Raw genomic sequence first — 21,069 nt, forward strand, 5'->3', positions numbered from 1 at the left:
ACTATTTTACTACATTTTCATTGTTATAATTTACTTGTTCTAGAAATCGGGAATCGAGTGTAATTTAAAAGTGTAAACTACTTTACAAATAAATTACTAACAACAACAACAAAACATAGCATTATTTTAAATAAAAAATTATAATATACTATTTATTTGAGATTCAGAATTAAAAATAAATGAATAAAAATTTATTCTGGTCATCGATACGGTTGTATGTATGTTTTATCTCTGTCTAGCTATCTCTGTGTGTTTTGTTGTAAATAACAGGAAGTTTTGTTTTGTTTTTTGACGTCTCAACGCACGAATTTAAGCCTCCATTACGCTCTGCACGCCTCCTGAAAGAGAGAGAGATCGAATCATGTTTAATTAAATCTCTCTCGTGAATCCGCTAGATTCTCTCTTCACCCTTTTCTCGCCTCTCCTCTCCTCTCCATTTTGTTTTCTTCTTCTTGCCATTGCCATGGTGGGTGCTGCTGCGTCTTCCTGTTACGCTTCTCCCTTATGCACCTTCTTCGTCGCTGCTTGCATGTCCCTCTCTCACGGCGGCGGCGGCGGTGATACCCGTCAACCCCTTGGGCGGAGCCGTCGAAGGAGACAACAGCTCGGCAAATGCTCTGGATCCGGTAGCGTTCAGGAGGCTCTCGTGCCTTCTTGTTTGGAGTTTAAGCCTTGCAGTCACTACAACAAGAACAACAAAGGCAATGCCTTTTCTTCTCTCTTGGGATCGAATAGCCTTTCTCTGAATCGTAAACAGAGGAAACTGAATCGAGCAACTACTTCTTCTTCCGGTATAATCATTCTTTCTTTGTTTTTGTGTGTAAAATTTGGACTTTTTATGTTTCATTACACAAGTCTTAGTTCAATGTTGTCATGGGTTTATGTCATAATGGGCAAAAGACTTAAAGCAGCTGACTTGGAATCTCAGCTGAAGTGTGAAGTTGGATTCTTTTATTTTATTTTATTCTGATTTCAATGTGTTTTATGAAAAAAAGCACATCTTTTGTGAGTCCTAATAAAAAGTTTGGAGACCTGAACAAATGGCAGTGAAACTATATATATATTAAAAATTTGAAGTTGCCATTTGGTATAATGCCATTGAGATGTGGTTTCTGGATAGTAGCTAGTTTAAGTTAATCTATCTCATCTACTATTAATGATCTTTTGTGGGGTTTTTTAGGTGGAGCCATGGCTGTTGCGATGGGTATGGAGAAGGAAGGCACTGTTGACAAGAAACCCCCTATGGAGCAGCGTCGTGTTGTAGTGACTGGAATGGGAGTTGAGACATCATTAGGTCATGACCCAAACACCTTTTATGAGAACTTGCTACAAGGCAACAGCGGTATTAGCCAGATTGAGAATTTTGATTGTTCTGAGTTTCCTACGGTAATAAGCAAATATTATATATCAGGAGTTTCTCCCTTTTGATTTTGTAGTTTAATTGAATATCTTTCCTTGTTTTTTACCTTTGATAAGAGGATAGCAGGAGAGATCAAATCCTTCTCAACTGAAGGATGGGTTGCTCCAAAGCTTTCTAAAAGGATGGACAAGTTCATGCTCTATCTTCTCACCGCTGGCAAGAAAGCTTTGGCTGATGGTGCTGTAACTGATGAAGTAATGGCTGAGTTTAACAAAGCCAAATGTGGGGTTTTGATTGGCTCTGCAATGGGTGGCATGAAGGTACATTCTTGATTGTTCTCCTGCTAATCGCTGCATCTCTAACAATCTATATTGATTACAGGTGTTTAACGATGCCATTGAAGCGCTGAAGATCTCTTACAAGAAGATGAATCCTTTCTGTGTACCTTTCGCCACAACAAACATGGGTTCTGCTATGCTTGCTATGGATCTGGTCTGATTAGATTTTGTATGTTTTATGTAAATATTATATGGATCCACCACCAGCAGTTTAGCACTGACCTTTCTTTTTGTGGTCATGTATATTAGGGATGGATGGGGCCAAACTATTCTATTTCAACTGCTTGTGCAACAAGCAACTTTTGTATTTTGAATTCAGCAAACCACATTATCAGAGGGGAAGCTGTAAGTAATCCTCCACCCAAATTGGAAATTTCGACTGTTTGGTAGACTTCTTCTGGTTCTACTTTTATTGGACTATGTCTATTTTTTCAGGATGTAATGCTCTGTGGTGGCTCAGATGCAGTGATTATTCCAATAGGTGCATATTCGTTCTCCTATCTCTGTTCTTGAACTCTAAGCTACATGTTTCTTAATCATATGTGTACCTATATATGCAGGGTTGGGAGGTTTTGTTGCATGCAGGGCTCTTTCACAAAGGAATAATGATCCCACAAAAGCTTCACGTCCTTGGGATAGCGTGAGTTTCAACCATTTCTTGTCCTCTCTTCTTTCAAGTCTTGATTACCAATGTGGATGTTAGAAAGAATTTTAATGTGAGAAAACATGTGTAGTGTTTGGATAAATCTTTCTAATTTGGTAAACCTGTTCTTGATTGCATAACAGAACCGAGATGGTTTTGTGATGGGAGAAGGAGCTGGAGTTCTGCTTTTGGAAGAGCTTGAGCATGCTAAGGTATATAAATAACTCATTGGTTCTTGTTCTCCTCCCTTGTTTCCTATGTGCTCTTTAATCACAAATGAAACTTTGCATCCAAGCTTTATTCATTCATTCTTGCTATGGAAAAAAGTTGTAAGAAATGTATTCTTACTTTTTTTTATCAGAAAAGAGGAGCAACAATCTACGCAGAGTTCCTTGGTGGGAGTTTCACATGTGATGCCTACCACATGACCGAGCCTCGCCCTGATGGTACTTCCTCAGTTTCTAATCAACTCTTAGTTTTAAATCTCTTTTGTCTATTAGAGTTATCGTCATTGTCCCATGTCTTATTATATCCACAGGGGCTGGTGTCATTCTCTGTATCGAGAGAGCATTAGCTGATGCTGGGATTTCAAAGGAACAGATAAACTACATAAACGCACATGCAACCTCAACTCCAGCTGGGGACCTTAAGGAGTACCAAGCCCTTGCTCACTGTTTTGGCCAAAATCCTGAGGTAGCTTTCTCTTCTCCAGACCTCCTCAAGTTCAGTTTTGTATGCTTTCCTTACTTGGTCTCACAACTTTGTTGGCAGCTAAAAGTAAATTCCACAAAATCTATGATCGGACACTTGCTGGGAGCTGCTGGGGCCGTAGAAGCTATCGCAACCGTGCAGGTAACACATTCAGTATTATAAAAACACATCAGTGTATCCTCAAGAAAATGAAATGAGGTGAAATTGTCTACAGGCAATAAGGACAGGATGGGTTCATCCAAATATCAACCTCGAGAATCCAGACAATGGAGTGGTATGTTAAGTTATTTTTTTTGTCCTTTTGTTATTCCAAGATGATTATACTACACAAAGACCATTTATTGTGTCCTTTAAGAAAACTATGGGTGGGGGAGAGTTAATAATACTTACCTAATGAGATGAAACTGGAGCAGGATACAAGTTTGCTGGTGGGTCCTAAGAAGGAGAGATTGAGCATTAAAGCAGCCCTGTCAAATTCATTTGGGTTTGGTGGCCATAACTCCAGCATCATTTTTGCTCCTTACAAGTGAAAAAAACAAAACTCGTTTTCTTGTATAACTTGCTGTAAGGTAACATTAAACATCCATTGTTCTCTGATGCATTGTACAGTGATGAAGCTGAGTTTTTAAAAGCATGTAATTATTCTGTGCAGTGTTTACAAGAGCTCTCCCCCATGTTATGTTGTGGTGGGAATCAACACAGCCAAGAGCTAAGCTAAGTTTCTTAGGATCAAGATTTGATGTGCTAGAGAACTTGGATAGGAGGAGCAAACGTAGGAGAGTTTGGATTTGCCATCAAAAAATTGTTCATTATGATATGTTTTTAATGTGTTTCAGACTCAAATTCTCAAAACAAAGTTAAAACTTTTACGTGTTGTCCTAACCAATTACATACTTGGTGAGATTAGCAATATATCTTTAGTTCATGTCGTAAATGCAATGTTTTAGTTCATTGAAAGATTGGTCGCCGCTTCCGATCAAATGCATAGAGTTGAATACTTAATAGTTTATACAACAAGCCAGTAGGCTATAACAGTGACTTCAACAGATCCGGTTTTACGTAGTTGGTCGCTTAAAACATTTACCTATAAACCATTACAGTAAAAAAATTAAAGCTGATACGTTATGAACTTTAAACTATGATCAGCCCTTTTTGACATATACCAGACTTAATTGAACTGAGGTTTTGTGTTAAGTGAGTCAATTTTACGTATGCAGGTTGATATCTTTGTTTAAAATTAAAAACATTTTATTAAATAGTACATTATTCTTCTCCTTTTTCTCATGTGTTTAGTGGTTGAGGGACAGATTAGGTTAAAACCCCTAACCAATGGACTATAAGCTGGGTTAAAAACCCCATCAACTGACTATAAACTCAGAGTATTTCCAACATATTTTTATATTAACTTTATAATAATAATTAGAGGCAAGTCTATTACAATTCACGTATGTTTTTTTCTAAAATATAATTGTTTATTTTTTAAAAGACCAATTTTCTATTTTTACTCTAAATATAAAAAATAAATATAAATATATTGGAGTAGATATTATCTCAACTGTAAAATCATTTTATTTTGAAAGAAAAAAAAAATCAAAATACATCGATATAGGGGATGGCTGTTTGAAACGCAATGGTTGCAGTTGCATGAATTTGTGGATGTGGTTGGTTGTGGTTTATAGCGTTATTAAACAATTTGTACAGCTAGTACAATGGTTAGAAATTGATGCATTTGCGGGATATTGGTTATCAATATTAACACATTATAACATTATAAAAATATCAAAACATACTATTATGATAAATATAATATAACTAATAACAAGTATTATGTTTATTTGTGCATTTTTAACTTAAATGAAAGTTATACTTTCAATAGAATTTATTTTGAAGATTTCTATTAGAACTTTTAAAAGAATATTTTGTTTCTTGTATATATGTATATTTTTTATATAGGTATATATATTAATGTTAAAAAAATTATAGTGAATAGTTTTGGTTTAAAGTGTTATAAAAATAAATTATGATACTATTAGTGAATTTAAATTAAAATAATATATATATATATATAATATTTCAATTTTAAAATTTAAATCACAAAATGAAAATATTTTTATATTTGTTTATCCAACCGCAACTGTCTGCAACTGCAACTGTCTGCAACCGCAAACGATAGCAAGAACTAGCTTTTGATTTTAAAAGGTTTGCAGCGGTTTGAAGCGATCTGTAACGATTTTAATAGTGGTTGCAAAACGTCAACAATCTCAACCATCCGCCAAAACTGCGTTTACGGATGATAGCGGAGAAACCAGTCATCCCCATAGGCTCACTTCTACCTACAGTTAATATAATTGAAATTTATTTTAGCACGTGTTTTATATGCTTTATAATAGAATTATAATTGTTATTTTATCTTATTTATTTTGGTATCTGCAACCAGCTAAGAAAGTAATAAAGATTCTCATAGTCATTGACTCATTTGTTAAATTTATATTCGGGAACAAGGCAGGATTGCAATTCAAGAAAGCAGAAAGATTCTTCTGCTCCTATTTTTCTTACATCTGGAACGATCTTTAAAGATGTCGAGTTCTGCCGAGTGTTGGGAGTTCTCTGGTCCGAAGTTACCTGAGAAGCCAAGCTTCTCACAGACCTGTAGTCGATTGAGTCGTTATCTCAAGGAGAAGGGTAGCTTTGGAGATCTGAGCTTCTCGATGACAAGCAAGCCTGACGTTAATGGTAAGCAAACCCTTCTCTTTCTAACTAGATGAGTAGATCTGGTTAGTTCTGTTTGATTCTCTAGGTTTTTTTAGGAGTCTTTAAATCAAGACTTGTGAAACAAGCAACTTAAAGTCGGTTACATGTTAACCGGAAACTAAATCATCTTACTTTGGTTTTGGTTGAAACATAATCCTAAGTTTAAGTTTAAACCATGATGGTGAATTTGTTCCTTTGTGAAGCTTCAGGAATCAATTCTAAAGCTGCTCAAGATGTTAAACTACAAAATGATATGTTTCCTTGCCAATCAAGCTTTTCTTCTTCCTTTGGGGTCAAGGAAGAGGTCGTGAAGATCACAGAGACTAAGTATGTTTTGTTATCTGTAAATAGTAATAAAGCATCATCTGATTATACTAGATTTGACTAGTTTTTTTGGTGGGTTGTCTTTTAATCTTGAGCAGACCTGTGAAGCCAGAGTCTCAATCTGCTCCATTGACCCTATTCTACAGCGGTCAAGCTATGTTGTTTGATGATTTTCCTGCTGAGAAAGCCAAACAAGTCATTGACTTGGCTAACAAAGGAAGTGCCAACGGCTTCACAGCTGAATTGAACAATAACCAGAGTGCTTATACTAAAAAAATAGCCAAGAACCAAAAAGAGATTGCTTCTATCCCAAGGCCAGTTCCTAGTCCTGCAAAAAACCCAGCTCAAGAGCCCATCCAGACCAACACGTCCTCTTTAGCTTCCGGTAAGTTTTTTTCCCAGGCCACTTTGTTTCAATCTCTGGCCTTTTGGCTTATTCATATTTGTCTAACTTACTTATTGACTTTGTAGAGCTCCCAATTGCTAGAAGAGCTTCCCTTCATCGATTCCTAGAGAAGAGAAAGGATAGGTAAATGCATATTTGTGAAAACATTTTACTCCACTTTTAGTAACCTATTGTTAAAGCAAGTTTCTATATATTCAACTCGGAACCTTTAACAGGATTACATCAAAGGGACCGTACCAGAAAGAAGGTTCAACCGAAGCCTAAACACAGCCGGGCTAGGTTTGCAGTAATCTTTTAAGACTTGTGTGGATCCAGAAGCCACATGAGAGATCATCTCAAAAGACTCTCTTGATGCTCCATCTTTTACAAATATCAAGCTCGTATTCATGTTTTTCATAAAATAAATTTGTCTCACGCCTAGTAGTCTTGTTTTGTTCAATCCGCCAATAACTCGGTACGTATATCTGTATGAATTTACTCTTAATACCTGTTTTTCTTTTTACGGCCTTGATATCATCTATGCAGTTTAACTAACCTAAAGTGTTCTTTTAAAACAAAATATATTTTGAAATAGCCCTAAATTATGTTTTTGTTCCAAAACAACATAATGCAATGAGAAAAATAACGTCATTGAAAAAAAACAAAATAGATATATTCATACTTCATAGGATTAAAGAGCTAAAAACTAGTGGTTAGATTTTTAAGGTTGGTGTTTAGGGTTAGGAATTAGATTTTATGGTCTAAGTCTTAGGGTTTAGATAGAAATTTTAAAATAATAATATTTATTTTATTTTTAAAAATATATAAAATATTTATGTATAGTAAATATATTATAATTATAATTAAAATACTTTTCACTATTAGTGAATAATTTTTTTTCTTTTATTAACTATTTTAGGATAATTTTTTTTTTAATAATATTTAGGGGAATTTGCACAATTTTTTTTGTCTATCTTCGCAAAAATTAATTAGATCATTGAATTCAGCCCATGAATTGGAATTCCAGAAATCATTTTTCTCTTGAAAATGTGGAAATCTAAGAAGATAGAAGATTATTTATCAAACTAACACTCATTTACGCATAGGTCTAGATTGTGACATTTGAACCTATTAGTTACTATACTAGTGTTTTAGGTTTGACAATTATTAAAAAAATGTACAAACCAGAATGGTATAAAAGAAAATAAATATCACAGAAGTAGTTTCCAATCCATCTTTATATTTATTTATATAATAATATTAGAAGCAAATCTATTTCAAGGCATCTCTATTTTTTTTTTTGAAATTAGAGATTACTATTTATCTTGATAAAAAAAAGAGATTACTATTTCTCTTTATATTTAAAGCAAGAAATGATATTTATTTATATTTAGTACTTTTAATATATTACTTTTAGCTTTATACTGGAAGCTTTATACAGTAAACTATATGTAGTACAGTAGTGGATTAGATCAGACCAGGCTTGGTAGGCCATGGGGACTCTGGCTGGCGATAGCTAATTGGTTCGGTCTTGAACTATGTTTTGAACGAACCAAACAAAACGTTGCATCGAGCAGAATCGGGCCCGACTTCATCTTATCAACAACATAGGTCAGATGGTGGATTCTTTATTATCAAAAATTAATTTTTCAGTTTTAGGCAAAAAGATATATACAAATTACTTTTTGACGACGGGACCCAGATTCAACAAGTTGCACATTCAAGGGGCCATATGGATTAATTGCACTATGAATCAGAATGATGAAAAAGTTATTATGTTGTTTCTTCATGTCTTTATTTTATTAAAAGGTTAGTTTACTTTCGTCATCAACTTGAATCTGACAGACAGGACGCGATATTTAATTTTGTAGATACTTTGATCTAGAATTAGATGAAAAATCTCATGTAAAAGATTGCAATACATTATTAGTAGTTATAAACTTATATAACTTTATTTTACCAAAAAAAAAAAAAAAAAAAAACTTATATAACTTTAATATATAAACATCTTAACTGCAATACATCATTAGTAGTTATAAACGTATAATTTTAATATATAAACATCTTGACTGCAAGACATTATTAGTAGTTATAAACTTATAACTTTGTTAAAAAAAAAGATTGCAATACATTATTAGTAGTTATAAGCTTATAATTTAAATATATAAGCATCTTGACTGGTAAGAAATTTCTTATAAATAAACCATAGGAATTTGTATTTTTGACCAAGGATTCATTGTATAATTATTCAGGTCCTCTAGTCGCAAAGTTATAGAGTCATAGACACGAGTCTTGTGCAATCATACATTTTTACTTGATTAAAGTATTATGGATACAAGTAATTTGTGAAGAGTGGGTAATCTATACATATATTAATCTAGATCCAACAAACATTTTTATTGATTTATTTTAATACATATAAACCTTAATCAAAACCAAAAGCAAAGCTTCTATACAAGTTGCTTTAAACCTAACCAAAATTTTCAATCTTTTTTTTTTCTTTTCTTATAATTATTTTCTTTTAAGGTACTATTGAATAATGACCACTTTTTTTTTTATGTTAATGTACTTCTCTTCGAATTATTGTGCTCATCCTAAAATATGAATATCCCAGCGGAGAAACTCTGCTCGCCGGCACAAGGAGAGCTTAAAACGTCGACGTTTCCGGAGACTTGCGATTTACATTTCTCATTTTGTTCGTCCTGCATTATCTGCACTGATCTGCACTCCGCACTGCAGAATCCCATCTCTCCTCTGCACACAACCCAAAAGGAAAATTAATTTCGAGAAAACTACATATTGTAAATTTTATTACAATAGTGCGAAGAGACACTCACTTGTACATGTATATGTCTTTGCCTTGAAGTCTCTTCTTACACAAGTAACAAGAGCTCAGAAACTCTGTCGCATCCCTACAATTCTGGCTCTTGATAACCGGTGGTTCAACCAACGGTTTATTCTTTCTCCGATCATCATACTCCGACCCGTTTTCAAACAGTTCAAACCCATCGTCACTGTAATACACTTTGGTCGGCCCACCAGGGCTCGTCACGTAAGTGTATTCCTCATCCGACAGATCGATCTCAGGGCAACGGAATCTCCCGGAGTAGCAAACCGGATCGTACCGGTTACTCCCAATGTTTCCGTCCTCCAACGCAGCAACGATACCTAAACCGATACCGCCGGAACTGTACCGTTTGGAGTTAACCGGCGAGGGAAATTTCATATCTAACGGACTTCTCGGACTCGCCGAGGAATCTTCCGGTTTGGTAGCAGATCTTCTTCCCGGAACCAACATCTCCGATAACTTACGGATCATTAGGTGAGATCTCTTGCTTAGTGTCATAATCAAGAATAAAGAAACGCAAAGCTTATAGGAAATAATCTGAGAGAAGAAGAGAAAGATGGAGAAAGGTAGAGAGACTTTTCTTGAGCTCACTGGTTTCCTTTGAAGTTTGGAATTTTATGTGAGATGATCAATGATTGAAGTATACAGAACAGAACGGCCCACCATTTATTTATAATCATTATTATTGTTTTTGTATTTATTTATCTTTTTGTCGACTTTTGTATTTATTTATCTTGTTTGGTTACTTTAATCGACATTATATTATTTTTATACCATTATTATTGAAATGAGCAGGCTCAGAATTTGATTGAATGAGCAGGCTTATTATTTTTTTGTCAGAATTTTATTTTATTTTAGGAAATGATTCTTTTTTATTATTATTTCATTGGTGAGTAAGACACTAGGACCCACTTTTTCATCAAGATTCATATGTCCATTTCTGATATTTATTCTTATTCTTTGGAATCCAAGACTTTTTCTAAGAGAAATTTAAAAAATATTATGTGTTATAATCTACCTGATAATTATATGTATATATATTATGTAAGTTTTATTTTTTAAACCACTGCGTTTTATATCTATAGACCAATTCATATGTACTTGAAAAGAGTATTTATCAGCACCTAGATTAATATTTTAGATAGTGATTTTTTATATTGAATCAGGTAGTTGGTTTTACTCTTTTTTGAAAATGATTGTTTTTTTTTAATTTAAGCCGAATATTAGGTGGCAATTTGAAAATGATTGTGGAATCTTATCCCCAACTTTCTTTTGTTGTTTCCACAAATCATATTTTTTGCTGGTTATTATTATCTCGACTTACATTTGTTTTATCGACCGTTTCTCTTCTTAAGTTAATTAATTCGAGTCCTTTTTTTTAAATCATTGACGTTGAAATTGTTTTTTCATTAATAATAATGCGGGATGAAAGTATCATTTCATTAATTTACGCTTGGGGCCTGCAAAACACTAGAACCACTTTTAAAACGGGACTTCACAGTGATTAAAGACATAGGCCCAACTATCATATTTTGGGCCGAATAATAATTATCTTCAGAATAATTGGTTCGAATTGCATAGGATACTCTTCAGAATATTACGGAAATTCAAGAATTTGACAACGTAATTGATACATTTAATTTGTTATTTATCCAATGATTTTAATTAATAACAAAAAAATGAAAAAAAAAGGAATGACATGAAGAATGATCATCAACGTAAGCGAATCAAGTTTCCGGGTTGTCGGAGCTCCGTCTTACAAAAAAATCTCCAGATTACTCCATGACCCGAAGAAACACACAACTCGCTCTTAAAATTACAATATTTTTTTTTTCTTTGGATATTTAAAAGTCCCAAAGAAAAAAAGATCCATCAAAAATCTCTTCTCCGTAATCTTCAATGGGTAAAATCTCTGTAAATCCATCACCGGAGAAGCCGTCGGAGAAGTCATCAAGCCCTGGAAACATCCCAAAATCTGCAGGAAGCATATCAAACAACGACAGATCGCAATCCAGCGTTGTCGCCGACGATGTATCCACTTCAGACACGGAGGTTGAAGAAGGAGACTCCGGTCGGATTTCGGACAAACCCGATTCTTCTCCCCGGACACTAATAACATCGTCCTGAGCGTTGGCGAACCTAGCAGCAGCTTCTCGAATCTCCGTCGCCGTCAACGACCTTCCGCCGGAGATAGACGGTGGGTTATCGGGGAAATTGAATGCGGAACCGCCGCCGCGGAGACAAAACTGAGCGGCGTCGAAAGCACGCGCCGCCTTCTCGGGAGTGTCGTAAGAGCCTAACCAGATGCGTTCTCTGCTGTGTGGAAGTCTGATCTCCGACACCCATTTGCCCCATTTCCTCTTCCTCACGCCTCTGTACTTTGACTGCATCGACGAGTTTCGATTCTCTTCTTCTTCCTCCTTCATCGCTTTCTTCACCATTTTGAACAAGAAGAGATAAGTGCACACCCGGTTCGATTCGGTTTGATTTTGATTTGGACTCTGTTCCGGTTATAGATTTCTCTCTTCGTTTTAGTTTGCAGTTATTTCTGTTATCTGATTTGATTTCGAATTTGCGGCTGTGTGGGGGTTTTATAGACGATGGACTTGAGGAGTGAAGTGGGAAGTGGAGGAAAGAGATCAACGCTGACTGGCGCGTGAAGAAGGGACACATGGCAGATCATAAGTGGATCACGCGGGAATACTGATACTGTGTCTTGGTCTGTTCTGTTCCTTGTTTTCCATGTGATTTATTCCGCTTGTCTTTTTGCATTATCTGATGACGTATTATTTCTATTTATTTTTAGACACGTTGTTTTATTTAACTTTTTCGTAATGGCAAATTGTAGCATGGGAGAGTAGGAGAAGAATAGCAAAGAGCTACAGTTGATCAAAAAAAAAAAAAAAAAAAGCAAAGAGCTACATTGAGAGCAAAAAGATAGTGTGATAAGAATATATGAAACTTGTTGCTATAATCGTTGATGCTGGCTTCATTTAAAAACCAAACGATATGAGTAACCCGGTAATGGTTATTCTACCGGTCGACCTTGTCGAGCTCTTGGGAGGAGCAGGACTAGGTCTTGAGCTTGAGTCCTACCAGCAGCAAAAAGGAGACTAGTTTAGATTGATCTGCTCTCGTTTTCAAGAAAGACCGGATCTGAAATTTTGAAAACCATAAACATTTATTAAGATTTTTTTCTTTCATAAGTTGGAAATTTATGTATATGTGTATAACTTTCAAAAAATCTGGAAGACAAGACCAATATTTCACTGGGTTGTACAATCTGGTCATGTCTTCAATAAACAATTTACCTAGAATCTAAAACTTTTTTTTTTTGAAACACAAACCTAAAATCTAAAATTATCCGATATAAAAAGAGAAGAAAAGTTGTTATATTAATGAGTGATAATTGTTTTTTTGATTAACATGGGTATTCTGGACCTATGAAAAGACTTAAACTAATCTTCGAGGAGATGTGCAGCCGGGATGGACCCTCTCTCCGGGTATGCAAATAGGCCGTAGACATAAACTCATATCTGTACGTGTCGAGAAGAATGTGATTTAGTTTCACGCAACAGGTAGATTGAATTTGAAACGTGTTGGCGTCTCAAGTCATTCCCCTTACCACCTGTCCATAAGACCCCGGAAAGAAAGATATTGAGTGGTAATTTCCTCAATACAGTTCACATCATTTGAAGAAAAGACTGAAAGATTGTTCAGCTTAGGATTTACTTGGCACTTGGATTTTGTCGTAAAAAACTTGGAGAACCAGAAGCGTATAAACAATTTTATGTGTCTACTCACTAGTGCGGTACTGCTTCTCGTGAAGTTTTATGCGGGCACTAACTAAAAAGCTTATATATATATGTTGTTTCAATGACGCAGGAGTCGATAAAAGAAGCAAACACAAGACTCACTAACACAAAGTTAATTAAAACCAATATATTTACGACTAAGCTTTAGTCATTCATTCATTTGCATCTCAGCTCTAGTGTTTAATTTAAACAACTTCTTTGATCATTTAGCAAACCGTTGAAGCTTAAGTTAGGTAGTAACTAACTTTACTTATTTATTTATTTTCGACTAAAAAGCTTATGATTATGAATTTGAAAATTTTACAATATCCTGTTCCAACAGAGGAACAATACATAATGGTGTATCCATATAAGTAGCAGTAAGAAACCATTGATTGGCATCTACGTGTGCTAAAGCATGTGTGACTTTGTTGATATTGCCTGATACATGAGTGAAAGTAACCGCTTCTATTCTTCGCCCATTCCTTGATGTATTGACAGAGAGTAGCTATTTGAAAGTAGTAATCCTTTTGGTGTAGCATCCGAACAAGATGAAGACGTACGGTCCCCTTCAAATAAGATAGATTTGAAGCCTCGAATAAAAATGTTTTGGATGAACGATAATATTCCTTTAGCTTCAGCTTCTGATGGTGTGTTTGCGTAACCCAACTGTGTACCATAATATGAAAGTTAATTTCACTGGAAAGAATGTTGAAACTTTTGACAGTTACAGAGCAGCAACAATTTAAAGATAAGTTAGTGGTACATGAGCAAATCAAAACTCAGAATTATCAGATGGTACAAAAATAAGAAACCTTCTAAAAACATGTTATTACTTTACAAGATTTAACTTGCGTACTTGCCATTCAATGTAGGACTGGTTGTTGTTGATACAGCTAAACAATCAGCTAACAGACAAATTCCAAATGGAGAGACTTGGTAACAAACTGAAATAAGGTAGTAATAACTTTATATGAAAATTAATTTACCATTAGAAAAAAATAGAAAATTTTTGAGAGTGACAGAGCATCAACCATGTAAAGACAACTTGAATGGTAACATGCGCAAATCAAAACTACAGAATTATTATGTAGATGGTTTAACAAAAACATGTGACACAGATTTGATTTGCGTACTTGGCCATTAACTGTAGTTGTTGTTGCTGTCTTAATCAAATCTAATAAAAAAATAGAAAGTTTGAGTGAAATGAATCATGTGTCAGCCACAAGAGAGGAGACGTATCTTTAGACAAATAAATAATATAGAAGTGCGTGCAAGTAAGAGAGAGCATCATCAACTTCGAGTCTCCCCCATCTTCAGTGAACGAACTAGAAAGAGAGATTGAGATAACATCATGGCGATTCCGATGCCAACTCGCCAGCTGTTCATCGACGGCGAATGGAGAGAGCCAATCTTGAAGAATCGCATCCCAATCGTCAATCCAGCAACCCAAGATGTCATTGGTATTAACAAAACCCTAGTTCATTCTTGTAATCGATTGGAACCAGATCTCGAGTTGCGTGTGTGTATGTGTTAGGTGATATCCCCGCGGCTACAAAGGAGGATGTGGAGGTTGCAGTCAACGCTGCTCGAAGGGCTTTCTCGAGGAACAAAGGTAAAGATTGGGCCAAAGCACCAGGAGCTCTTCGTGCTAAGTATCTACGCGCTATTGCCGCTAAGGTAATGATATATATATTATGCTTTTTTCTATCAGTGTGTGTTGTTGAGTTATCTTTCAAGCCTCTGTTTTTGTTTAGGTGACTGAGAGGAAGTCGCATCTGGCTACGCTTGAGTCGCTTGATAGTGGTAAACCATTGGATGAGACTGTCTGGGACATGGTACTCTTTGCTCTCTTCTTTTTTGGTTAAAGTCGGGATTTTTTTGAAGGGTTTTTTGGATCTTAATGTTGGTTTTGTTTGATGGGCTGCAGGAGGATGTTGCTGGGTGTTTTGAGTTTTATGCTGACCTTGCTGAAGGTTTAGATGCTAAGCAGAAAGCGCCTGTTTCGCTTCCCATGGAGACTTTTAAGAGTTATGTTCTCAAGCAACCTATTGGAGTTGTGGGACTCATCACTCCTTGGTAACTATCAGTTTCCTTTCTTTGGTGGTGGGTTCACTTGTTTTGGATCACACCTATGCTTTTAAACTTGGTTTGATGCTGTAGGAATTACCCCCTTCTGATGGCTGTTTGGAAGGTGGCTCCTTCACTTGCTGCAGGATGTACTGCGGTTCTCAAGCCATCAGAGCTTGCATCAGTGTAAGTGAACTGTGTATTTCGTTGTTATGCTTCTGCATTGGTCGGTCCTTCTTTGAGCTCTCATTTGTGTTATGGTTTTTTAACTTCAGCACTTGTTTGGAGCTTGCTGATATCTGTCGTGAAGTTGGTCTTCCTCCTGGTGTCCTCAACGTTCTTACAGGATATGGTTCGGAAGCTGGTGCTCCATTGGCATCGCATCCCAGTGTGGACAAGGTATTGGTCTTTGAGGCATACATCAAACATAATTCAATTTGACTAAAAGGGCTACTGATTAAACCATCATTGTAGTTTAATGTGTGCGGTTTCTTAGAACTTAAAATGCAAAAGTCATTGTTTCTTGGCAGATTGCTTTTACCGGAAGTTTTGCCACGGGAAGTAAGGTCATGACAGCTGCTGCTCAGTTGGTGAAGGTAATTCAAATTTCTGATTTTTGTGCTATATATTTTTTTTCCACTCTTCATCAAACAATGTAAGTGACACAACTTTCGTGGCCTTGTTTGCAGCCTGTTTCGATGGAGCTGGGTGGGAAGAGCCCTCTCATTGTGTTCGATGATGTTGATCTTGACAAAGGTGAGTGTCACGAAAAGTAATTTAACGGTATTGATATAGATTGGTTTTATGATGAGTAGACATGAATTGGATCCGGTGAAGCTTTGAAATGAAAGCTTAGTATGTTTTGACTCCTGTTAATGATCTGAATAGCTGCTGAATGGGCTCTCTTCGGTTGCTTCTGGACAAATGGTCAGATCTGCAGTGCAACTTCCCGCCTTCTTGTTCATGTAAGTGCCAACCATGTGTTTCATTATCTTCTGCTTGCTTTTTTGTGTGAACATGAACTACATGCCGTAGCTGAAGAAGTGAATATTCCAAATTATACAATAAGATGTTTCGATAGAGGTCCATAACAATGATAATTATCTCAGACCAAACCTTTTGGGTGGTTATTGCCAACAGGAATAAGTCACTGCTGGATACAATTGCCGATTCTTGTGTGTAATTTATGAATATATGCCTTATGACATTTCAATTTTATATTTTGAATCCTAGGAAAACATCGCATCTGAATTCATAGAAAAACTTGTAAAATGGAGCAAGAACATTAAAGTTTCTGACCCCTTGGAAGAAGGATGCAGGCTTGGTCCTGTTGTCAGCGAAGGGCAGGTAAAAGCCATATCATGTTTCATCTGGATTGTTATGATCGGAATGAGAGCTGACAAATGTGAATGTTGCAGTACGAGAAAATTTTGAAGTTTATCTCAACGGCTAAAAGTGAAGGGGCAACGATTTTACATGGGGGTTCCCGACCTGAGGTATTTATTTTATCTCTCCCTTTCTTTCATATCCTTGATGCAGTTTCTTCCAGGCTATGATGCTGACCTCTACATCACATATACATCTCACAGCATCTGAAAAAGGGCTTCTTCATCGAACCAACCATCATAACTGATGTAACCACTTCAATGCAAATTTGGAGAGAAGAAGTTTTTGGGCCTGTTCTTTGCGTGAAAACATTCTCCAGTGAGGATGAGGCAATTGAGCTAGCAAATGATTCCCAGTAAGATCTTGTCCTAGACTAAACTTCTTTCTTAATTAAGATCTTTTGTGACTGAAAATCTTTGATAAATGATAGTTACGGATTAGGAGCTGCAGTAATATCTAATGATGCAGAAAGGTGTGACCGCGTAAGCCAGGTTAGTGCTTGTTTCTTAAACCATTTTCAGATTCTTTTGTAGTCTCTTACAATACCATCTAGTAACACAAATCAATACTCGGGTTCTACTTTTGTTAGGACTTTGAAGCTGGGATTGTGTGGATTAACTGCTCACAGCCTTGCTTTACTCAAGCTCCATGGGGTGGAGTCAAACGCAGTGGGTTTGGACGCGAATTAGGAGAATGGTACATACTCTCTATTATAAAACGAATCTTATTGTTAAGGACCTAAATCACTTGATGGCTTGGTATCTGAACAAGTCTTGGGTTTGGTTGGTTTCTTGTGTGTTGTTTGTGCAGGGGACTTGATAACTACTTGAGTGTGAAGCAAGTGACGCTCTACACATCAAACGACCCATGGGGATGGTACAAACCCCCTTGCTAAGTAATGATGAATACGTTGTCATGAAAACGGAAAACCAAATGCTGTGTCTGTGTTGTCCATCTGTGTGCTTTTTCTTTTTTAAAATCAGTCTGTCTAGTTGTGGAACCTTTTGAGTATAATTAAAGACGATATGAATAAAGTCAGCTTTGGTGATTCGCTTTTGTTGTGCATTGAGGCACCATTTTAGGGATCTGGTGCAGAGATATCATGTATATCAAAGAACATGCACCATTTTATGTAACCTTCAAGTCGCAACAAAGTTTGAAACTCACATGGCATTTAATTCAAAGTCGGTAGTATTTGCTTAGAAAAAGCGTTTTATATTAAACAAATCTGAAAGGGGAAGAAGATAAAAAAGGATAAAGAAGAGAGAGACAGAGAGGTGTGTGGGGATTTTCTGGTGCTTATCCTTTTAGAGTGTGACTTGGACCCATTACCATAACAGTACAGCTCTCCTTAGATCTATCTCATCTCGAGATAAACCACTGTCCCTTACTTACTAGGTGACACTTTCGATTAGATCTTCTCTCCTTTCTTTGTCAATTTCTCCTACCGTTAGATCTTTTCTTTATTGTCTGAATTCTGATCCTGCGGTGCCCATTTCTTGCTTTGTAATAGAACATTGGTGATATTAGTGCTTAAGAAAGAACTCTGAGGTTTTGTGGGTCTCTCTCTGCTTAAAGATTTGTGCGTTTGGGGATTCGTTATTGTCTGAATTTTGAGAAAAATGGGGAGCTCAATGGAGGAGAAAGTGGTGGCTGTGATCATGGTCGGTGGTCCAACCAAAGGTAATAGCGAATGCCTGAGAAATCTCCTTTGATCTTAAACAGTACCTTTAGATGTGGATTTATGTTTGAGCACATTACAATGTGTTTCTTTCCTTTTTATCGTTAGTGTCTCTGCAGACAATTCTGGTCTGAATAGTTTATGTGTTCTGATTCTGTTCGAATCTTGGGATCCACCACAGGTACTCGATTTCGACCACTGTCCCTGAATATTCCAAAGCCTCTGTTTCCTATTGCCGGACAACCCATGGTGCATCATCCAATCTCAGCTTGTAAAAGGGTAAGTTTCTTCACTTCAGTTTCAACTTCAGATCAATAAATAATGATAGCAATCCTTAATTGTCTGCAGATTCCAAACTTGGCTCAAATCTATCTTGTTGGTTTCTATGAGGAAAGGGAGTTTGCACTTTATGTCTCTGCCATCTCCAATGAACTCAAAGTTCCTGTCAGGTTTTGATAAACTCTCTCCTCCTTTTGAAGTCTGAGTGTGGCTCATTTGTTTTAGGCTTTGATCTTTGATTCTCTGTTTTGTTTTGGGTTTCTGCATATTAGATATCTGAGAGAAGACAAGCCACACGGCTCAGCTGGTGGGTTGTATCACTTTAGAAATCTAATCATGGAAGATGACCCGGTTAGTCCCCAAGGAATCTTATTATTATTGTTATACTGAATCATTCTTATCCTCAATTGTTTTATGAACTAAGTGTTTCTTCTTCACATCTGACTTCCTTGCAGTCTCATATCTTCTTGCTTAATTGTGATGTTTGCTGCAGTTTCCCCTTGCCAGAAATGCTTGGTATGTACTTTCTTTTCTAAGCCGCAGATTCATCTCTTGGTTTTGAAGATTGTTCTTACTCTCTGATGCCTTTACTACACAGAGGCTCATAGGAAATATGGTGGAATTGGAACTCTTCTTGTGATCAAGGTTTGCCATTGAGCAATAAGATTAGTCTTGTTTTTGTTTCTTGTGATTTTATCAAAGTTTACTTTCTGTGTGTTTGGTTGTTTAGGTCTCTCCTGAATCAGCAAACCAATTTGGAGAACTGGTTGCAGATCCAGATACTAATGAACTGCTTCATTACACCGAGAAACCTGAAACTTTTGTATGTACATATCACTGAGATGACTTCAGCTCTTTATCATTTCCAAGATGGCAAGATCTGATTCTAATGTTTTATTTTGGAAACACAGGTCAGTGACCTTGTTAACTGCGGTGTTTATGTATTTACACCTGACATTTTCACTGCTATAAGAGATGTTTCCTCTCAAAGGAAAGATACAGGTAAAAGCAAGTAACAAACATCTTAAAACATAGTGTATATGCTTTCTTCTCTTATTATTAGTATACATCTTCAAAGTCCCTCTTATTCTTGTTCCCTTTTGTTTTGTCTTAGCAATTCTGAGACGTGTTTCCAGCTTTGAAGCTCTTCAACCGGCAACAAGGTTGACCTACCTGTCTCTTCATAGCCTTTGAACTGAATCATCTTCTTAAGATTGTTATGTTTTCACCCTTTTTTAAAAAATAGGATCCCAGCAGATTTTGTAAGACTGGATCAAGACATCCTTTCACCTCTAGCTGGGAAGAAGCAGCTATATACTTATGAGACTTTGGATTTCTGGGAGCAAATCAAATCTCCTGGGTATGCCTTTTGCCTTGTCTCATTTCTTACAGCTGAAACAGGGAATGAAGTGTTTATGTCTCTTAGTCTCTTACTTAACTGGTTGACTTTTTGCGCAGAATGTCGCTGCGGTGCTCGGAACTCTATCTTTCCCAGTTCCGGTTGACTTCTCCCCAAGTGTTGGCCAGTGGTGATGGAACAAAGACTGCTATAGTGATTGGCGATGTTTACATACATCATTCTGCAAAAATACACCCAACTGCAAAGGTACCTTTTGTCCATTGTTGACGCAACTTCTTATTATCCCACTTTTAACACAAAGACATTCTGTCTGGTCTGTTAACAGATTGGTCCCAACGTCTCAATCTCTGCAAATGCACGTGTTGGGCCTGGTGTCAGGCTCATCAGCTGTATCATCCTTGACGACGTTGAGATCATGGTATGTCTTCTTATATCAGAGACTTGCAAAAGGGGTAAAAGTCTCTCATGATTGACTCTCTTCAGTGACTGTCTGTTTGCACAGGAAAATGCAGTGGTGACTAACGCAATTGTTGGGTGGAAATCTTCTATAGGGAGATGGTCTCGTGTCCAGGCATGTTTCTCTCTTCTGCTCATCTCTTAAGATTCTGATCTTTAAATGTTTCTTTCTGTGTTTCCTACACAAGCATGAACCTGAAGGTATACTTTGTTGATCACAGGCTGAGGGAGTCTACAACTCCAAACTTGGAGTTACTATTCTCGGTAAACTATTTTTTATATTCACTTCCCTTTAAGAGTCATTCCTTCTACTTATAGACATAAAGGTAACCTGAAACATAAATGGTTTCAGGAGACTCGGTTGCAGTTGAAGACGAGGTTGTGGTGACCAGCAGTATTGTTCTTCCAAACAAGACACTCAACGTCAGTGTTCAAGACGAGATCATCTTATAACTCAAGAAAGGAAACCAACCTTGTGGATCTATACCATGTCCCTGAGATTCAATGTTTACTGGAGAATCACCAAAGAAGTATTTGAGAAGTATTTCACATGAATCTTTTGTTTAAATTTGTACCAGATTCCACCATATATACTGAGTCACACCTACTGTAAATGCTATTTTGTCCCATGATATAATAATAAATCACTTGTGTCTTATCCCATGAAGCTTTAGTGAGTGTAT

At 36.4% G+C, this 21,069-nt stretch overlaps 7 protein-coding genes across 8 annotated transcripts; 5 read left to right on the plus strand and 2 right to left on the minus strand.

The window, feature by feature from the left end:
- The first annotated feature begins 261 nt into the window (after nucleotides 1-261).
- On the plus strand, nucleotides 262-3,986 carry LOC106355796 (3-oxoacyl-[acyl-carrier-protein] synthase II, chloroplastic-like). Its single transcript, XM_048735783.1, has 14 exons — nucleotides 262-791; nucleotides 1,181-1,386; nucleotides 1,477-1,680; nucleotides 1,742-1,852; nucleotides 1,948-2,043; nucleotides 2,134-2,179; nucleotides 2,259-2,338; nucleotides 2,485-2,553; nucleotides 2,703-2,787; nucleotides 2,880-3,034; nucleotides 3,113-3,193; nucleotides 3,267-3,326; nucleotides 3,466-3,621; nucleotides 3,705-3,986. The coding sequence occupies exons 1-13, from the start codon at nucleotides 464-466 to the stop codon at nucleotides 3,580-3,582; spliced, it is 1,638 nt and encodes a 545-aa protein (XP_048591740.1). The 5' UTR covers nucleotides 262-463; the 3' UTR covers nucleotides 3,583-3,621; nucleotides 3,705-3,986.
- A 1,492-nt stretch (nucleotides 3,987-5,478) lies between these two features.
- LOC106353656 (protein TIFY 10B) lies at nucleotides 5,479-7,035 on the plus strand. Of its 2 annotated transcripts, none has more exons than XM_013793429.3 (5): nucleotides 5,479-5,785; nucleotides 6,007-6,130; nucleotides 6,226-6,512; nucleotides 6,599-6,656; nucleotides 6,749-7,035. In XM_013793429.3, exons 1-5 carry the CDS (start codon nucleotides 5,629-5,631, stop codon nucleotides 6,795-6,797), a joined length of 675 nt encoding a protein of 224 aa, XP_013648883.2. In that variant the 5' UTR covers nucleotides 5,479-5,628; the 3' UTR covers nucleotides 6,798-7,035. The 2 variants fall into 2 exon arrangements, with proteins under 2 accessions (XP_013648883.2, XP_013648884.2); XM_013793430.3 differs by having other exon boundaries at nucleotides 5,504-5,785; nucleotides 6,013-6,130.
- A 1,855-nt stretch (nucleotides 7,036-8,890) lies between these two features.
- On the minus strand, nucleotides 8,891-10,019 carry LOC106387249 (FCS-Like Zinc finger 13-like). The gene is made up of 2 exons (XM_013827067.3): nucleotides 9,350-10,019; nucleotides 8,891-9,266 (listed from the first exon to the last, which is right to left on the minus strand). The coding sequence occupies exons 1-2, from the start codon at nucleotides 9,856-9,858 to the stop codon at nucleotides 9,107-9,109; spliced, it is 669 nt and encodes a 222-aa protein (XP_013682521.2). The 5' UTR covers nucleotides 9,859-10,019; the 3' UTR covers nucleotides 8,891-9,106.
- Nucleotides 10,020-11,050: 1,031 nt separating this feature from the next.
- Nucleotides 11,051-12,012, minus strand: LOC106357009 (ethylene-responsive transcription factor ERF018-like). The gene has a single exon (XM_013796701.3). It carries the CDS (start codon nucleotides 11,799-11,801, stop codon nucleotides 11,205-11,207), a length of 597 nt encoding a protein of 198 aa, XP_013652155.2. The 5' UTR covers nucleotides 11,802-12,012; the 3' UTR covers nucleotides 11,051-11,204.
- LOC125576174 lies at nucleotides 11,947-12,179 on the plus strand (the record flags this gene model as incomplete). The annotated part of the gene is made up of 2 exons (XM_048735585.1): nucleotides 11,947-11,948; nucleotides 11,992-12,179. Coding segments are annotated over 2 exons (78 nt in total), but the record flags the coding sequence as incomplete, so codon positions are not given.
- Nucleotides 12,180-14,344: 2,165 nt separating this feature from the next.
- On the plus strand, nucleotides 14,345-17,658 carry LOC106353651 (aminoaldehyde dehydrogenase ALDH10A8, chloroplastic). Its single transcript, XM_013793422.3, has 15 exons — nucleotides 14,345-14,617; nucleotides 14,692-14,834; nucleotides 14,912-14,992; nucleotides 15,085-15,233; nucleotides 15,318-15,410; nucleotides 15,500-15,623; nucleotides 15,755-15,820; nucleotides 15,914-15,980; nucleotides 16,113-16,189; nucleotides 16,458-16,571; nucleotides 16,643-16,720; nucleotides 16,814-16,965; nucleotides 17,041-17,101; nucleotides 17,200-17,306; nucleotides 17,421-17,658. The coding sequence occupies exons 1-15, from the start codon at nucleotides 14,509-14,511 to the stop codon at nucleotides 17,503-17,505; spliced, it is 1,506 nt and encodes a 501-aa protein (XP_013648876.2). The 5' UTR covers nucleotides 14,345-14,508; the 3' UTR covers nucleotides 17,506-17,658.
- Nucleotides 17,659-17,849: 191 nt separating this feature from the next.
- Nucleotides 17,850-21,044, plus strand: LOC106353652 (mannose-1-phosphate guanyltransferase alpha-like). Its single transcript, XM_013793423.3, has 16 exons — nucleotides 17,850-18,008; nucleotides 18,124-18,293; nucleotides 18,473-18,570; nucleotides 18,640-18,740; nucleotides 18,843-18,921; nucleotides 19,026-19,086; nucleotides 19,169-19,215; nucleotides 19,301-19,393; nucleotides 19,482-19,572; nucleotides 19,685-19,733; nucleotides 19,817-19,930; nucleotides 20,029-20,176; nucleotides 20,256-20,348; nucleotides 20,433-20,501; nucleotides 20,608-20,650; nucleotides 20,739-21,044. The coding sequence occupies exons 2-16, from the start codon at nucleotides 18,233-18,235 to the stop codon at nucleotides 20,837-20,839; spliced, it is 1,248 nt and encodes a 415-aa protein (XP_013648877.1). The 5' UTR covers nucleotides 17,850-18,008; nucleotides 18,124-18,232; the 3' UTR covers nucleotides 20,840-21,044.
- The last annotated feature ends 25 nt before the right edge of the window (nucleotides 21,045-21,069 follow it).

Source organism: Brassica napus, chromosome A7 (genome assembly GCF_020379485.1).
Source record: "Brassica napus cultivar Da-Ae chromosome A7, Da-Ae, whole genome shotgun sequence".
Lineage (NCBI taxonomy): Eukaryota > Viridiplantae > Streptophyta > Magnoliopsida > Brassicales > Brassicaceae > Brassica > Brassica napus.

Coding starts and splice junctions, on each gene's coding strand:
- LOC106355796 (XM_048735783.1), top strand. CDS start 464: ATGGTGGGTGCTGCTGCGTCTTCCTGTTACGCTTCTCCCTTATGCACC. Junction 1,853..1,947: donor CTATGCTTGCTATGGATCTG/GTCTGATTAGAT, acceptor CATGTATATTAG/GGATGGATGGGGCCAAACTA. Junction 2,180..2,258: donor TGCAGTGATTATTCCAATAG/GTGCATATTCGT, acceptor CTATATATGCAG/GGTTGGGAGGTTTTGTTGCA.
- LOC106353656 (XM_013793429.3), top strand. CDS start 5,629: ATGTCGAGTTCTGCCGAGTGTTGGGAGTTCTCTGGTCCGAAGTTACCT. Junction 5,786..6,006: donor AAGCAAGCCTGACGTTAATG/GTAAGCAAACCC, acceptor TCCTTTGTGAAG/CTTCAGGAATCAATTCTAAA. Junction 6,131..6,225: donor GTGAAGATCACAGAGACTAA/GTATGTTTTGTT, acceptor AATCTTGAGCAG/ACCTGTGAAGCCAGAGTCTC.
- LOC106387249 (XM_013827067.3), bottom strand. CDS start 9,858: ATGACACTAAGCAAGAGATCTCACCTAATGATCCGTAAGTTATCGGAG. Junction 9,267..9,349: donor AAAGACATATACATGTACAA/GTGAGTGTCTCT, acceptor GGTTGTGTGCAG/AGGAGAGATGGGATTCTGCA.
- LOC106357009 (XM_013796701.3), bottom strand. CDS start 11,801: ATGGTGAAGAAAGCGATGAAGGAGGAAGAAGAAGAGAATCGAAACTCG.
- LOC106353651 (XM_013793422.3), top strand. CDS start 14,509: ATGGCGATTCCGATGCCAACTCGCCAGCTGTTCATCGACGGCGAATGG. Junction 15,624..15,754: donor CGCATCCCAGTGTGGACAAG/GTATTGGTCTTT, acceptor GTTTCTTGGCAG/ATTGCTTTTACCGGAAGTTT. Junction 15,981..16,112: donor TGATGTTGATCTTGACAAAG/GTGAGTGTCACG, acceptor TGATCTGAATAG/CTGCTGAATGGGCTCTCTTC.
- LOC106353652 (XM_013793423.3), top strand. CDS start 18,233: ATGGGGAGCTCAATGGAGGAGAAAGTGGTGGCTGTGATCATGGTCGGT. Junction 20,177..20,255: donor AAATACACCCAACTGCAAAG/GTACCTTTTGTC, acceptor GTCTGTTAACAG/ATTGGTCCCAACGTCTCAAT. Junction 20,502..20,607: donor GGAGATGGTCTCGTGTCCAG/GCATGTTTCTCT, acceptor TGTTGATCACAG/GCTGAGGGAGTCTACAACTC.